Raw genomic sequence first — 17,085 nt, forward strand, 5'->3', positions numbered from 1 at the left:
ACAGTGACTGAGAGATGTTGGTACAAGGAGTGCAGTGATTGGGGGGAGTGTCTGTTTTATGCTATGGCTAGCTGCATGATCCAAGTTGTCCTTCAATTCACAGTACTACTCCTGCCTCAGCTTCCTGAAAGCCGAGGTTACAGGTGTGAACCACTTGACCAGGCTTCAAAAAGGGTGACAATCAAGATTAACATCACAAGCACCATAAACTGTGGAAGCTGCAAAGCCACCTATGTGCTACAGAGAAAAGTCCAAGCACAGCAGCAGCCTGGGGATGCCTTCCTTCTGGACTTGCATGTATAAACCCACGCCCTCCCCTTCCTTGGTTTGGCTGCCTTGAAGGTCACCAAATCTGAATTCACTGCACCAAAGACACGCCTGTCCCTGCTTCTTGCTCCATTTCACAGGAGCTGTAATTTTAAGGCCATGCAAATATTAAGTAGGCAGACAGGGAGCTAGAATAAGACTGCAGAAATATGGTGTTTGGCTTCCTCATAACCAAATAATTAATTCTTGCTATAAATGAAAAAATTAAGGTAAAAATTAAGTGAAAACTATTTCTAAAAAGGTAACAACGATGATAAACCCACTGCTATTTTTTCCTCCCAAATCATATCTATCAAGTTCAAACACAGAAGCTGAAAGTGCGGCTCCCTGGTAGAGCGCCTGAGGAAGGCCCTGTGTCCCCAGCATTGTAAAAGCAAACAAAATTCAAACAGGTGGGAATGTACATCCAGCTCACATCAAAACTTTAAAAGAACACGAGTGCTAATTAATGGTTTAAAAACAAGATAAATCAATGCATGTTTAAGGGCAGCAATTGAGAATAAGTCAACTAATGACAATTACAATAGCAGACACTTAGGTTCAAGAAAACAAAACAGGCGACTTTCATTTGGGAATGACTTTTCAAGTAGATGGCCAATTGAGAAAAACTTACACAAAGCAACTATGAACACATCCATGAAGAAAAAGGCACCAACCAGGACACCATCATGCCACAATTTCTCTATCTGCTCTATATTGGCTTTTTTCCATGCCTAGGACAAGAAATATAATCTGCAGTCTGTGGGTGAGCGACTTGAATTTGCATGTCAGATTTTAACTGGTGTACTTGTTGTCTGTGGCTACTTCTGCTCTAGAGTAATATATGGCACATACTATATAGTTTGTAAAGTCAAGAACATTTTCCCTAGCACTGCCTCTAAGAGTTTATTAAGCGCTGGCCTAGACACTAGGCTCTAGAGATCCTCACTAATGAAAGTAAATTTTTCTTATAGTTGGAATAGCATTCTCTACCAAATTAAGGGAATGCTTGGTTTGTGGTCTGAAAATTCCCAGAAGGAGAGACATAGAAACTCCATCAGCCTACATCCTTACTAATAGAAACTGACTGGAGCAAAATGAACTAGGTAAGTCTAGGAAGCATTAACCACATTACAATGGCTTTTGTGTGCATATACATACTTTATACATATGACAAGAATGACCAAAACTATACATTTTCTAAGTCAGGCTTAACAGAAATCTACTGAAGCATAACCAGGGTTAACCCCAAATACTTGACTTGCTCAGAGCAGAGGATGCCTAGAGTGTAGCTAATAGCACGGTTCCATTACCACAGCCTCTCACCTCCATCTTCTACATTAAGGTTTTCAAGTCACTGGCCATGAAGAGGGAATGGGATCCCCACTCCTTCTTTACCCCTCTTTCTTCTCATATATGGGGCAGTGGGGGGATGGGGGGACACACATAGCTTTGTTCCACAACACATATCTAGCATGACAAGTTCAAAGCAACAGAACCTATTGGGCATGAACTGAAATTTCCAATTCTGTGAGAGAAATTTAGTTTTTAGTCTAATCGTCTCACGTATTTGTTATAGTAAGAGCCAGCAAGTCTGGTCTCTTCCCAAGACTTAGTGCAGAGCAAGCAGCCTACCTTTATAGAAGCAATGTGAAGTAACGTCTCTCCTCTGTGATTTCTTTTCCTGGCTGGAATACCAGAAGACAGCTTCACTGTGGAGGGCTTTGACATCATTTGTCTGTGAGTGGAATTGTTCAGCAGAGATGGGGGTGTGCCTGGAGAAAGGCTAAGAGAGTCATCTGATGCGTTACTCTGTCTCCTGAGGGTGACATCAACCTGAAGTCGGCCTGAAGGCAGTGAAGAACAGTCAACCAACACTACGTTTTCTGCAAGCAATGTTGGCTCACCGATTTCTCCGCTGGTGCTTGGAACGTTGCTCCCACATTTCTTAGAAGTAGAAGTGGGAGGCCTGTGGCAGCCTTTGAGATTTCCATCACTCCCTACTGAACGACGATCTTCTACACAGACCTTCTTCTCTGGAGTCTCCTCACTCTTGCTCACAGTATCTGGAGACACTATATGCTCAGCCAATGGCAAAGAGACTTCAGCAAAGCCTCCAGAACACTCGGATTCTACCACAGAGCCACTCGCTAATAAGTCTATTTCGCCATTTACCCGTGAACTCTCCATAACTGGTGTTTGGCTAAAGGAGACAACCTTCTCTTCCTTCAGCTTTTCTTTGGAATCAAATCTACTATCCTTTGTTTCTGGCCTGAAATTCCCCTCCCGGTTGATCTTAGCTACAGATTTCTTGGGATGCTTTTTTGCAGATGTTCTTGAAGCTGTTTTAGCCCTCTTAGAAACAACTACAGGGGGAGTTGCGGAAACAAATTCAAACACTGAGGCTTCCTGGGCTTTGTCATCCTTTGCCTTTTGAGGCTGGGTTTGTACTGAAACTTTATTCACAACACATCTAATTTTCTTACTTCGAGGACTAAACCACATTTTTACTGAATTCTTCTTCCTTTCTGCATCACCAAATAAACTTGCCCTAGATGTGTCATCTTTTGAATCTGATAGAAAAAAGAAAAAGAAACATGCTATGAGGATTAATTTCTCCACCTTGAGCTACCGATAAATTCAACTTTCTGTTCTCTAAGGACTGTTATACTTTATTCCTCTACTGCTTGACCACCACTAGGATTGCCTCCTTTCTCTGTTCTTTCTCCTCCCATCTTATAAACACAGCCACCAAGTAAAAAGCACCCTAGGTAAGGAAGAGGAAATGGGAAATAAATAAGTTTTTAACCCTGCAGGAATGTCCCACATGACCCTGCCTAACAATAACAGCACTGGACTACACTCTAAAGAAGCCACTTCTTTCTGGTGACATGGGGGAACAGTGAAGACAATGAAGACAGTAAACAGATAAGGCTGCCTACAAGCAGAACTATGTAACTGAATGAGGGCAGATTCCTCAAAGTCACTGAAGTGGAGTTGTTGAGAGATCCATGGTCTACAGTGTTACTGAGACAGAAACTTGAAAATCCTAAGAATGAGATGTCCATTCACCAAGAGACGAGATGTCTAAATTCAACAAGGTCTTTGCTCTACAGTGATAAGTAGATTTTAAAACCAAGCCACTTCTGATACAATCTGGAGTCTAGAGAAAGGTCAAAATAAAATGTTACCAAGGATTGCTTCTTAAGAAGGCCTAAGGATTACAAAGACTTAAAGGTTAATCCTCAAGTCATCTGTGAAAAGTTGTATTTGATTTTAATTTATTATTTTAAATGCAGCTGATGACATTTTCAATGAAAAACAAGTCAAATCTTGATTTCTCAATGTTTATAATAAAAAAGTAGAGCTGGGACACTAAAGGAAATTAAGCAGTGATAACACATTCAATCAACTAAAAACCCCAAATCTCAAAAAACATATCAAATTTCAACCTCAGCAGCATGTCCCCTAACTTCTAAAAGAGCAAATAAAGAGTGCAAAACTATGAAATTCATATGCACACGATTGTTTTATGGACTATAGTGTACTAACACCTTTGCCTGGAGATTTGAATCACACCACTTGGTCTAAGCAAGGAGAACCACAGACAATGACTGTAAAGTCTGGATTTTATGCAGCATATCTAAGATAAAACTGAAAAGCAAAACAACTCAGTTACTAGAACATAAATCATATTATTAACAGCGACAACTGTTTTATGGATGAATGCTTCTAAGCTTGATAAATTATCATATTTGTTTCACAAAAAACATTGGTTCTGCCTCTGCAGAGCAAATTTCTTAATGACATTAAAAAAAAATCTTATTCTCTGAATTTAAATATTTTAGAAAATACTATGAAATTCAAGAAGCAGAAATACGTGTGTTACTAAGGAGCTGCGTTGTCAAGGTTTTTTTTTTTTCTCAAAATTTAATAAGCATAGAAAAGAGAAACAATTAGAAAATGTGATTTCACTATCATTAATCTACATCAAAGGATTATAATGATGTACATTGTGCTTTCCAAATTATTCTCTATTGTAAGTTACACAACAGAGGTTGAAAACTCTGACTAGCTAGTTCCTTATTTTAAAAAAACTAAAGGGAGTGTTCTGTATGCCATCTGTGTAACACTGACACCTGAAGAATTATTATTCTGTAAGTTAAAATGCATGTAGATCTATTTAAAATAACAACAGCTGCATGGCTATCTAAACAGTCATCTTCGTCTATTATAAGAAGTAATGGCATATATGAAACACCAAGAAATCACTTCAGAAGGACCAGCATCTCTCCAAAACTAGAAAAGAGAAATGCAAATTGTGATCTCTGAAAGCATAATCAAGGTTCTTTATTTAATGTCACCAGCACCGACACGTTCTACAAATGTGACCACACCTGCAAGGGCTGTTTAATATGGTGGGTTCAAGGGAAAAATCGAAACTTTAAATTTAACTCTATTAGTAGAAAAAAGATTGTTATAAAGAATAAGGTAAAATTACCCATAAATAGCCATCAGAAAAAGATGACAACCTCTTCTCTTTAAAGTACACTGAACCGAGGAAAACATGCGGAAATGTTTAGAAGTTCATCTTAGCACATTTTCCTATAAATCCGCTTCATCTCCAATATACCATGTACCATGTCCACGAGCTGACAAGCTCTTCCTAATTACCCACCTTAATTATAGTAATTATACAGTTTATAGTAAATGCAAGTAACAAGGTTCACTTGGAAGATAAATTATGTACTACACGCTTTGTTTAAAGAGAGAACTGGGAAAGCTGCTAGTCCTCCACTTGGTTCATTCTTCTCCATGTGAGCATTAACAGTTACATCACTGGGAGTTAGTCAGGCTTCAGGAATCAGTCTCCTTCCTTACCTTAATTAAGCTGAGGTCATTTTCTTACTACAAGGAAGAGCAACCCTCACTTGTTCCCAGTTTCTGGTTCCTTCTACTGATAAACATTTCACCTTCTGTCACTTAAATTCGGTTTTAGAAGTTCACACTAAACCAATACAGGCCCTCATTACATGTGCTAAATTACTATAAAGAAACAAAGGGAGCTACCACAGGGAGGAAAAACTGAAAAGTCAAACACCCTTCAGAGCTGGCTTGCTTTGACAAGACTTTAGAAGGAAAACTGATAGAAGGAAAAAAGAAAACAAAAAAACAAAAACTTGTACCAGGAAAAGAGGTATCTGAGTAAATACACTCAGGAACTTTCTCTAACATTTCTGTAACAACATCAAGGTAACAAGGCCCACTGCCAGTTTTACTTTCTTCATTTGGATTATGCATGCGTGTGCATGCGTGTGCTGTGTGCGTGAATGGTGAGTGTGTTCGAAGTGCTCACACCTGTGCATGCACGAAAGGTCAAATGGTAGAGGAGGCTGCCAGCCTCGCAGAGCTGCAGTCGCAGGTGTGAGCAGCTCGGCTTGTGGCGCAGGTGCTGGGATCTGAACTCCAGGCCCACACTTCAGATTTTTACACAACTTAATTGACCAAACAACCCCCACCCCCAAAAATGTTCAAAATAGGAAAACAGTAAGAACATATTCTAAAAGGGCTCCTACCCTGAATCTTGTTTGAAATTTAGTTTTTCCTCTGTCTACAAAATTCAAAACTATACTATGATTCAAACGCCCTCCATTCACTATAGTAAATTTTTAGTCTTATTCTAGCGAGCCATATCGGACGGCAATCAGCTTACAAAGGTTACTCCACCCTCCTCCTATTTTATCACTATTAAAAGTGTCAAACTATTTATTTATGCATGAAACTGAATTTCCTTCTACTTCTTAAATCCGTATGCTGAAACCATAACTAATACCTGGTACCCCAAAAGTAATCTTAATTAAAGTCTACATTAGACAGCCTCCTGCAAGCTGAAGCTGCACTAGTGTGGGTCCCTCATGTAACATGAGGACATGAGGTGAGTGTGAGCAAAGACAGGCCAGATCTCCCAGAAGACTCTCCTGAAGCTCAAACCTCACGCCTCCAGAACTGAGGCAGGTTCTTGGACTTAAGCGGCCTAGTTTGTCACTCTCTGTTACAGCATCTGAGGTGACTCAGCACACTGTTCCACAGGGACTGGAGAAGAGGCAAGTTAAAGAATTATTACAATCTCAAAAGTAGACCCCATATTTCAGTGTTTAGCCAATAATCTTAACAGTCAGACATACCTATAAGAATCAAAAGAAAGCAACTTTCAGAGATGTATTATTTGTACTGTACAAATAATTCAAGTGATTCCTTGATTCTTTCCTATTCCCAACTCTGACACTGCCAACCACTCATGGACCTTGACCAGGAATCACTGTCAACTTAGAGTCTGCATGCGGGTACACAGGCTGATTAGATCATACACACAATTCTTTCAACCACCAAAGACACACCATCAGACACTACTCTTAAGGGACAAAAGTATTCAGCTAAACTGATGACATTTTTCTCCCCAAGGCAGTCTTTTTCTTTCTTAGGATTTAATTTTATACCTATGTTTACCTGCACATGACTACAGGTGCCCACGGAAGCCAGGAGCTGGAAGTGCCCACTGCCTGACCTAAGCACTAGGAAATGGAATACAAGACCTCTGCCAGAGTGGTAAGAGCTCTTACCCTGCTGAGCTGCCTCTGCGCTCTCAATATAGTCTTCTTTATAATCTTTTCACAACTCTATTATACTTTTTTATTTCTTAAAGTGATAATTATATCATTTACCCATTTCTCTTTCCTCCCTCCAACCCCTGATAATTACCCTCCCACCCTGCTTTCTTTCATATTCACAGCTTTTTTTTTGTTACACAACAGACACACACACAGAGTTGTTATACATATATAAGGTATCTACATATATATGATGTGTGTATATATATATATAATATATATATTCATATTTACACATCTATCATAGTTGCCTAAACAAGATCCTAACCATCACCAGACATGCTAGCACAAAAGGGGAAAATAAAGTTCATGAACTTCAGCCCTGAATAAAGAATTACAGGAAACTAAAGAATGCTGGGAACTGGAGAAGTGTCCCCCAAGTGGTTATCCAATACCAAGTAGTCAGTTATGAGATCAATGCATTTTTGAGACTTAAAATCACAAAACTTTTTAAAGCAAGTCCTTTACAAAATACATGTACATACCTGTATTCCATAAATCACAATGATAGTATAACTTATTTTATCATTAAAAATGGGACTAGCACAAAGATCAGATAACTCAAAGTAAACACAGGTTAACTATGACTTACATTCTTAAAAATACAACCAGTGTCAAAAATACTTAAAAACATTTGCCTTTTTAATTTTTGTTCAATCAACTTTACCAGTAGCCGACAGTTAAAATACTACATCAGAATCCAAAGACAAAAGACTTAAAAACACAAAGCCAACAATTTTACATTGCCAGTATCAATTTATCATGGCATCCTGCCAGACAGGGTCTCCTATAAGCACATGCTAAAATAATATGATTTGGTCAATGAAAAGACAACTCCAACATCCAATTATGAAAATTCAAAACACTTTACTTTCTTTTCACAGCCAATTAGTTCTCAGCAGAAAGCATAATGCAAGGATATATAGTTAATACACAGAGTCTAAGAACAATTTGAAAAACATTAACCCCCATTTAACTAGAAAAGAAAATGTGTTAGATTTTTGCTCTTTCAAAATGTATACCTAATTAATTCAGCCTAGAAAGTGATCCTTGCGAGAGTACTGTATTCTATCTTCTAACAGTGTGCCAAAGTGAATTAAGCACTGTTATAAATAAAATCACTATAGTATCTATAGTGTACAGAAATTATCTCAACTATAGAAAGCAGCCAGTGTAAAGTCCTGAGCCTCTCTGGACTGACATCAAGAAATGAACTCTGCTTCTCTTGCTTCTTATATTAACTACACATAAAACTGCAGGCACGAGCAGTTAACTCCTCTGGACCTCGGTACCTCATCTCTAAAGTTTGCACCTAATTATCTCATTTCTCAAAATGACTTTTAAAAAACTACTAATCTTGAAATGTGAACTATATCATTCACAATTCTGTTTTAAATTCTTTATGTGCTCAGTATCAGTATTAATTTGTCTACTCTTTAACAAAACAATGAACGAATATCACTCACCTGAAACTTTGTCATGTAGCAAATTTTGAAGCTTACTATAAAGCTGGATCATGCTGTCCAACTGTCTGTTTATCTTGAGGTCTAGGATCCAGGCTGGGGTATTACACACTGGGCATCCTGATCCAACACAGTCACTTATACAACCACTTAAAAAAAGTAAAAGAAAATTCAGCAGAATCTGAGCTCCAAATACTAAGGAGTATGAACAGTAGGAAAACATAGGTTGTTTTACATAGAATGGCAAAACAGTGTGCTCTGATAATATGATATATGATATGCACATATATGCAAGATCTCTGCTCAATTTCCTATATAGAAACATTATTTAGCAAGACAATTTGCCTAATTTTTCCCAACTAACAAATCAATGGCACCTGAAAGCATAAGGAGATAGAGGTGTGGATAAACATAGTCTCAGCATAAAGGAACATGGACCAGAAACCTCTAAATTAAATCCTTCTCCCTGTTATATACGGGGTAATCTCAAATGAGTGCTTTAGAGCCTGTGACAGGAACATACAATATTACAAGTGTCCCTGACAGACATACTTGGTCCTCAACTAAGTAGTGCTATTTGGGTGGAACTTTAGGAAGGCGGGCCCAGCTAGAAAAATCACTACAAATAGGCCTTTGAAGGTTATGCCTAGTGCCAAATCCCTGTTCTCTGTCCCAAGTCCTTTGAAGGATGAACACTTCCTGCCCTTGGCTTATTACTCTGACACCAAGAAGCAAAAGTAGTGTTCAAGCATCAAATTCACCAAAGCCCACCACTGTAACTGAAGCTTGTGAAATTCTGAGTTTATGTCAGGCCTTCTGTCACAGCAACCAAAGGATGACTAATATATGCCCATCAACTCTTTAAATCAAATATTGTCACAACCATGGAAAACCTCACTAATGGACCACAAGAAACTAGCTGGAAACAGATCCTCCCTCATAGTCTTCAGAAGGAACAAACTCTGTCAACATGTATCAGAACTTGACTTCCTGGCCTTCTAATCTATAACAATAAATGACTACTCTTTTAAGTCACTCATGGTTGGAAATTTAAGAATTAGACTTTTATAAATTTTGAAAGACTATTAGCTCAGTCATTCAAACCAGATTTAAGAGGTCACATCTGAATTATGTTAAAGGCATTATTCCCTTTCTAAAATCTTAGCAGAGCTGCTTACTAAGCTCTACAACTCTGGACATTACCTCCGAGCTTTATTTCTTATTCCTAAACAGAAAGAGGAATAAAGATCAACTCAAGATAACGTACAAACAGGACAATTACGTCACAGTGTCTGTCAAGCTCTTACAACTCACCTACAGAAGATGTGCTCGCATCCTCCTAAGCACACGGGCTCCTTCAGAATATTCGCACTGATTGAAAAAAGGAAGAGTCAAGCATAAGTCATTTGTTAGATATTTCATGCCCAGTATTTTACAAATGCAAGACCTGACACTACCTGTTTCTCTCTTTATCAAACCAGAAAATATTAAGTGTACTTTTATTCCAAAGACTTTGATTCTGCTGACTATACACCCCATGGACATACTTGTTGAATTCAAATAGAAATTCTCAGCACACGTTTTAGCCCCTTTTATCATTTATTTGTTGGGAGGTTAGAGAAAAGAAAAAGTGCTCGAGCACCTCCAAACTTCTTCTTTCAATGGCTAAGGTATACTTTTCCTGAGTGACTTGAAATGAGACTCATAAATCTGAAAATGTGGTGTGCCATCCAAATGAGAAGAGAATTTCTCAGAGTGAGAGGGGTGCCTAACTATATAGAATGTTAGAACAAGGGATACAAACCAGAACTGCCCCAAAAACCTAGGATATCAGGACATCTTGACCAGAACCCATGGATTCATGGATTCCCATTTAAAAACAAAAGCCAAGCAAACATTGTTTCTTGCTATAAAGAAGCCATCTACCTCTTACATTAGTATGACCATTCCTTCAATACATAGCTAATTGAAGGTCTTGTTCTTTAATCAACTGTAGACACAAATCAAGCTGGCAGTCTGCAGACTAAAGGAGATCCAATAAGCAGAAGCAGAAGCTCCCTGGTGCTGTCTGTCAGAATGCCTGCTACCCCTGGAAGTTCTGTAAAGCATGGGCCCTTACTAATATAATATCCATGCATTAGTCCTGACACTCAGAGGGGTACTGAATCAAGAGCACAGCACACAAGTAAAGCCTTCAAAGGGTGAACACTTCCTGCGCTTGGCTTATTATACCAACCCCAGGACCTGTAGGTGTTTACACCATTATTATCCAATTATCCCCGCACACAAACCACATATCAGTAAACCACAGTTCTCCACATTTCTGGCAAGATCAAAAATTTCCACAGTGCACATTTTAATGGATATGAACATTAAAGTAAAAGGAAGCTTCTAGGAAGAGGCTGAGAAGAGAATGCCCAGCCCTGTTATTCTCGAGCTATTAAAAATACTGCTCGTGGACATTACAAAACCCATCACTTTCAGAAACTCACAAAACCTCTTTTTTTTTTTTTTTTTTTTTTTTTTGCCCATCCAACATGGGATAAATTGAAAAAATATAATTTGGTGCCTTTGGAAATATAATGACTGAAAAAAATATTTGTGTGGCTCCTATAGTTTTTATTCATGGTAATAGGTCAAGCCTAACCTCTTCCTTCATAACTAAGAACTAAATATGAACCTCTTACACCTTTCTGTGTATCTCCTGTTGCAACATCCTGGCCAAACCCAACTGCTCTCCACCTAGAGTGAATACCGACCATCCTTATAGTTCCTAGGACTCCCTGTTCAGCCCAGACTGCAGGCTTAATGAGCTCCTAAGACACTCATGAATGGAAGTTCACAATGCTACACAGTCCCTGGGGCTTCCTGCTGTGTTTGTCCAGGCTCTGGATTCCACAGTACAGACAGAAGAAAGGCTGACATGGCAGTGCACTCCTAATTCCCCTCCACTCAGAAAGCAGAAGCAGAAGGGTCCTAAGTTTAAGGATAGCCTGCACTACATAATGAGTCCAGGCCACCTTGGCCTACACAAAGAAGACTATCCAAAATAGGAAAGGGAGAGAAAGAAATGTCTTTAAAGACAGTATTTCTCCACCTCTGTCTCTCTACGATGATGGAATAAACTGCTAAGCAGTGGCTACATGGTTATTCAAGGCTCCCTGTGCTCCTAAGCACCTCAAATGGTGTGAACTCGTCATCCTCTAGACCACTGGCTACCTGTTCCATAGCCTCACCCCTTCCTCCAACTCAGAAGCCCTCCCTCAGCTGTTCTTCATCCTGAGATGCTCTGCTGTCAAGCTTCCACATCTCCCTGCTTAAAGTCTGTGACCCTCATCATCTGACTCTCCTTCCTGTCACTCAAATGACGTAGGCATGCCCAGGTAGGAAAAAACAAAACAAAAAACAAAAAACACTGCATTTGACCTGGCACCCATTCTACCATCTCCCCCACCTCAACTAAGTGCTCTCTAGAAAGTCTCGTCCTTGAAGGTCTCCTGAGTGCTTTGGCTCTTCCTCCTCTCCGACATCTCTGTGAGTGCACACTAACCTCATCTTCTTCCTGAGGCCTCCCCTTCCAGTGAGTCTTCACTTTCTTACAGAGCCTCTACCTGGCTGCCTCACCTCCGACTCTCCATATCAGCATGTCTCCACGATGCAGTCAGTCCACAGCCTAGTGGCTGTCTGTGGTACCGTGGAGTTCAATGTCTAAAATCTGTTCCTAAACCTCTTATTTCCCTCCAAAGAGATCTTATATAAGTTATCCTAAGATAATGTTGAAAGCTCTTTATAGTTCCTCCCTGTAACTCTAGCAATGATACGCTATCATGTAATTAGCAGAATAATATTGATGGGAAAGTGATGAGTAGACCTTATCTAATTAGTGGACTAGACTGGATTTCCTGAGGTTATTAACAGATGAGAAAAGATGTGGGAAATGTCAGTGAGTTCTGTGTGGGTTCTGAGGAAAGGAGCAGTGAGCAGAGTGTGATGGCCAAGTGGAAAGAACGCATGGCCAACTTCAAGGGATGATACAAGGCAGACACTGTAGAGGTGGAGTTCATCTGTGACAGAGACAGACTTCAGGGAACGGCCAGCCTCTGGTTAAGAGAGATCAAGAATGAAAGAACTTTATCTTACAACTAAGTGATACTAACCAAAATCTTAAATGAACCCAACTTTAACCAAATTATTTCACCTTCAGCAATTTCTGTTGGGTTACTTGTAAATAATGAAATATCAAAACCCCAAATGGCCTCTAGGTAAGCTTTTAAAAGCTTCCAGAAGTTAAGAAACAACACATTAAACCCACACAAGATCAAGACAGCCAAAGTACAGACGAGGAAGTGATCTCCAGGCCTCAGGCCTGACTAAGGAGCTACAGAGAGTTGCCTAAGGAGACAATCATTTGAGGGGATGGCCACTGGTAGGTTTACAGTGCTCCAATGGGTGGCCCACCACCATTCACATAGGGCAACACTAATGGAATTCAATTAAAAGAAAAAGCAATCAAAGGCAATGTTGGGAGCAGAGTGGATTGGGAGAATATAGGAGGAACTGCAGGGGATAGCTATGATCATATTTCATTGTATACATGTCTGAAATCCTCAAAATTAAAGAAAAATGTTTAAAAAGTAAGCCAGTTTTGCTGCCATAAAGACCCCTGGATGCAGCTATTTGAAATTTTCAAAAAATGAAAACTAAATACAATTAAAATGTCACATATATCGTTTAAAAAGAAATCAGCACGTAGGACTTTTCAAAGGTTATAAGAGATGAGACAAGAATGGAATGTGGACTTAATTAATAATGGAAAATTACTTTGTACTTTGAATGTACTGGTAACCTTCTACAGTACAAGGTTAATAGAAAATAAGAAAATTCAGCTTTAAGAGTAAGTAAGGAAAAAGCATCTAAACTAAAACAATCAAGAAATGAGGATATGGGGTTGGGGATTTAGCTCAGTGGTAGGCGCTTGCCTAGGAAGCGCAAGGCCCTGGGTTCGGTCCCCAGCTCCGAAAAAAAAAAAAAAAAAAAAAAAAAACAACAACAACAACAAAAAAAAAAAAAAAAAAAAAAAAGAATGAGGATATGCTGTGTAGGAGGTAAAAAGTCAACTGGACCCAAGCTACAGACCACAGGAGTGATGAGAGATGAAGAATGTATCCACCACAGCCTTTGCCTTTGTCAACTATGCTCAAAAATGAGCATTTAAAGTCATGGTAAAAAATACCCACACAGGTTGTTACTGCAGCAGACCACAAGGAATTAAACCTTTACCAGGAAGGTCATGGCTATGCCATGTCATAGCTACTTCATGTACAGCATCCTCTCAGATGAAGGAATAACAGAGAATCTCTTAAAAAATACACACGAAAACCTGACCATCATGAGTTACCAGTCAAAATTCAGACTCATCTGACTCACCCTTTCAGGGGTATTATTTTAAAGTAAATATTTCTACCATCGTGGTGCCCTTCAGAATCTGGTAACAGTAAAGTCTCGCAGTGTGACACTTCGTGTTGCTTCTCAGCAGAGCTCTGCTATGGTTGGGCCAGTGTCTGACAATTCCTACTTAGCCTCTATCTAGCTCCGGCCCCACAGCTTTGCCTGGCCTGCTCTCCAAGCCTAGACCATACTTCCTTCTCCACAGTAAATACCTGACATGCTTTACACACTGCCCAAACACTATACACACAGAGAACATAGGAACAATGGCACCACCAAACAAATACGCAGAGGATTTCTTGGATTTTGGTTCCATCCCAGGACTCAATGCAATTACCATGCCATGAAGGACACTAAGCTGTCTCATTCTTTCCTAAGGGGCTTAGAATCAAGTGGGGGTATTAGATAAACTGTTAAGGCCTGGGTAAAATATTAAGGCCTAAATGGAACATTAAGGCCTACATAAAATGGTAATGCCTAGGTAACTGCTCCCTGACTAGCCTGCCATGTTGTTCTGTTACTAATATTATAACTTTCTCATATGCTGTTTTTGTCATTACTAGGAAACTTGCCCAAGTTGATTGCATAGTCTGTTACATTCTGTGCCCTTGGAAACCAATCACAATAGAAGTCAGTAGAACTGCTTTGTACAGTTACCCACAATAAGCTTAGACCCAAACCAACCACCCAGCAGCACTTCCTGCACCTGGGTATAATCTTTATGGTATAAAATGTCCCTGGGATGGACCCTAACATAAGAGAGACACCTGCACCGATATAAGAAACTATTTGGCATAAGACTTCCATTTTGAGTAGTGGTCCATTAAAGTTTGGTAAGATCTCCCTGGGAACTGACATCCTACTTGGCAGAAAGAGACAGGAGCATGGGTAACTGACATCCTGGTTATCAAGTTAAGACATGAGTGTTAGACAACTGCCATCCTAGTAGATAAGATAAGAATATTAAACAAGGCAAGTCCCCTGCCATAATTGAATGCCCCAACCAATAGGAGCAGGATACATGTACAGCAAAGACATTTTTCCTAAGGAAATCCCCTATCCCTAAATCCTGACTAGTGAAATAACTTGGCACAGATGTTTGTAGATCTCAGACTTAAAAATCCGGGGTTGGGGATTTAGCTCAGTGGTAGAGCGCTTGCCTAGGAAGCGCAAGGCCCTGGGTTCGGACCCCAGCTCCAAAAAAAAAAAAAAAAAAGAAAAAAAAAATCCTATAGAACCTTAACTCAATTCCTGAATCTGGACCACGGCTCTGATTCATCAGTCCTAGGGCATACACTCGATCGACCATTGCTGTCTGACTGAGAACGGTGTTCATGGTTCATGTGGTTTGTAAGACAATTCCTGCACCCCAACATAAGCAAACTGACATAGGACTTAAGGAAGATATAAGATGTTCTATGTTCCAAGGAGCAGTGATAACATCTAATTAGGGCTCTGGAATTTAATGCTGAAAACAAATACTTTGTATTTTACCTGACAGATTCTCATTTCCTTCCACACAAGACTTAAAAATTGTTTTGAGTTCCCTGACGGCTTTTATCCACCTAGCATGGATGGCAATGACCCTTAGTGAATGAAGCAAATAAAGGACCGTGCAAAACTTCACTTATATTAGTATTTATAATCTACCCTTCATTTTCTGTATAAAGGATTTGCAAAGAACAGTGCATTATAACTTAGAAACAAACTAAACAGTGAAAACAAGCAATTCTAAAACAATCTTACTGTCCTAGTCAGGGCTTCTATTGCCACGACAAAACACCACAATCAAAACACAAGCTGTGGAGGAAAGGGTTTCTTCTGCTTACACTTCCACATTGCTGTTCATCATCAAAAAAGTTAGAACATGAAAATAGGGCAGGACCCTAGAGGCAGGAGCTGATGCATGGAGGGATGCTACTTACTGGCTTGCTCTCCATGGCTTACTCTGTCTGCTTTCATATAGAACCTAGGACCACCAGCCCACATTGCACCACCACAATGAACTTGGCCTTCCCCATCAGTCACTAAGAAAATAAATGTCTTACAGTCAATTTTTTAAAGATGTGTGTGTGTGTGTGTGTGTGTGTGTGTGTGTGTGTGATATGTTTTTGCATGTTGCCTGCATGATAAAAGAGGACATTAGATCTCATTACAGATGGTTGTGAGCCATCATGTAGTTGCTGGGAATTCAACTCAGGACCTCAGGAAGAACAGTCAGTGCTCTTAACCTCTGAGCCATCTCTCTAGCCCTATAGCCAGATCCAGATCATATAAAGACATTTCCTCAATTGATGTTCTCACTCCTTTCAGATAATTCTAGTTTGTCAACTTGACACAAAACTAGCCAGCACACCTACTGACAACATTTTCTTTACAAAGGAAAACTGAATTCAATTGAGATTATACTAATGAAGCAGAAGTATTTAACTGAATGGCTCTCCTAAACTCCCATGAGGTACCAACTGCTAGTTAATATTAGATGGAACAAGGACTCCAGTGCTCTTACATTGTACGGTATTCTCAAGGTATTTTTAAGTTACAGATCAGTGTGTTTAACATGAAATTGTACAATCTTCCCAAGCTAATTAAGCAACCTGTTACACTTCCCTTTTCGAGAATGAGAGAAAAGGTAAATAAGTAATACCTTATTCTTTTGGTTTGGGCTTTGTGTTTGGGGGAGTGGGTGTTGTGTGCACACATGCATGCAACATTCTTACTATATATTTCAGGCTAATAGCAACTCATAATATTCCTGCTTCTACCAAGGGCTGTGATCACAGACATGAACCATCATGCCCAACTAAGCATATTATCTTTGTGACTATTTTTATTCGAAAGAGATTTTACTTTTCACATAATATGTCTGATTATGGTTTCCCCTCCCTCTACTCCTCCCAGTTCTTGCCACCTTTCTTTTCATCCAGATTCACCCCCTTTCTGTCTCTCATTAGAGACAAACAGGCTTTTAAGGAATAATAAAGTAAGCTAAAACTAACATGTAGGAATAGGATGGAAAAAAAAAAAAAACAGAAAGAAAAGAACCCAAGAAAGGTCACAAGAACAGATTCAGATGAAGAGACCACTTGCTTGCACCCAGAAATCCTATAACAAAAACACTAAACTGAAAGCCATAGCATCCACATGAAGGACCTGGTGCAGACCAGTGCAGGCCCTAGGAATGCTGCTTCTCTCGTCTC

General features: G+C 39.5%; 1 protein-coding gene across 1 annotated transcript in view; it reads right to left on the reverse strand.

Annotated features, from left to right (window-relative positions):
* Positions 1–17,085, reverse strand: part of Bard1 (BRCA1 associated RING domain 1) — a 65,057-nt gene that overhangs the window by 41,703 nt on the left and 6,269 nt on the right. Inside the window, exons 2-4 of the mRNA XM_032899756.1 lie at positions 9,752–9,808; positions 8,441–8,586; positions 1,942–2,879 (exon numbers count right to left, since the gene is read on the reverse strand). Coding sequence (XP_032755647.1) covers positions 1,942–2,879; positions 8,441–8,586; positions 9,752–9,808 — 1,141 coding nt within the window. The remainder of the gene's footprint in view (positions 1–1,941; positions 2,880–8,440; positions 8,587–9,751; positions 9,809–17,085) is intronic.

The sequence above is a fragment of the Rattus rattus genome, chromosome 4 (assembly GCF_011064425.1).
Source record: "Rattus rattus isolate New Zealand chromosome 4, Rrattus_CSIRO_v1, whole genome shotgun sequence".
In the NCBI taxonomy this organism is placed as follows: Eukaryota; Metazoa; Chordata; class Mammalia; order Rodentia; family Muridae; genus Rattus; species Rattus rattus.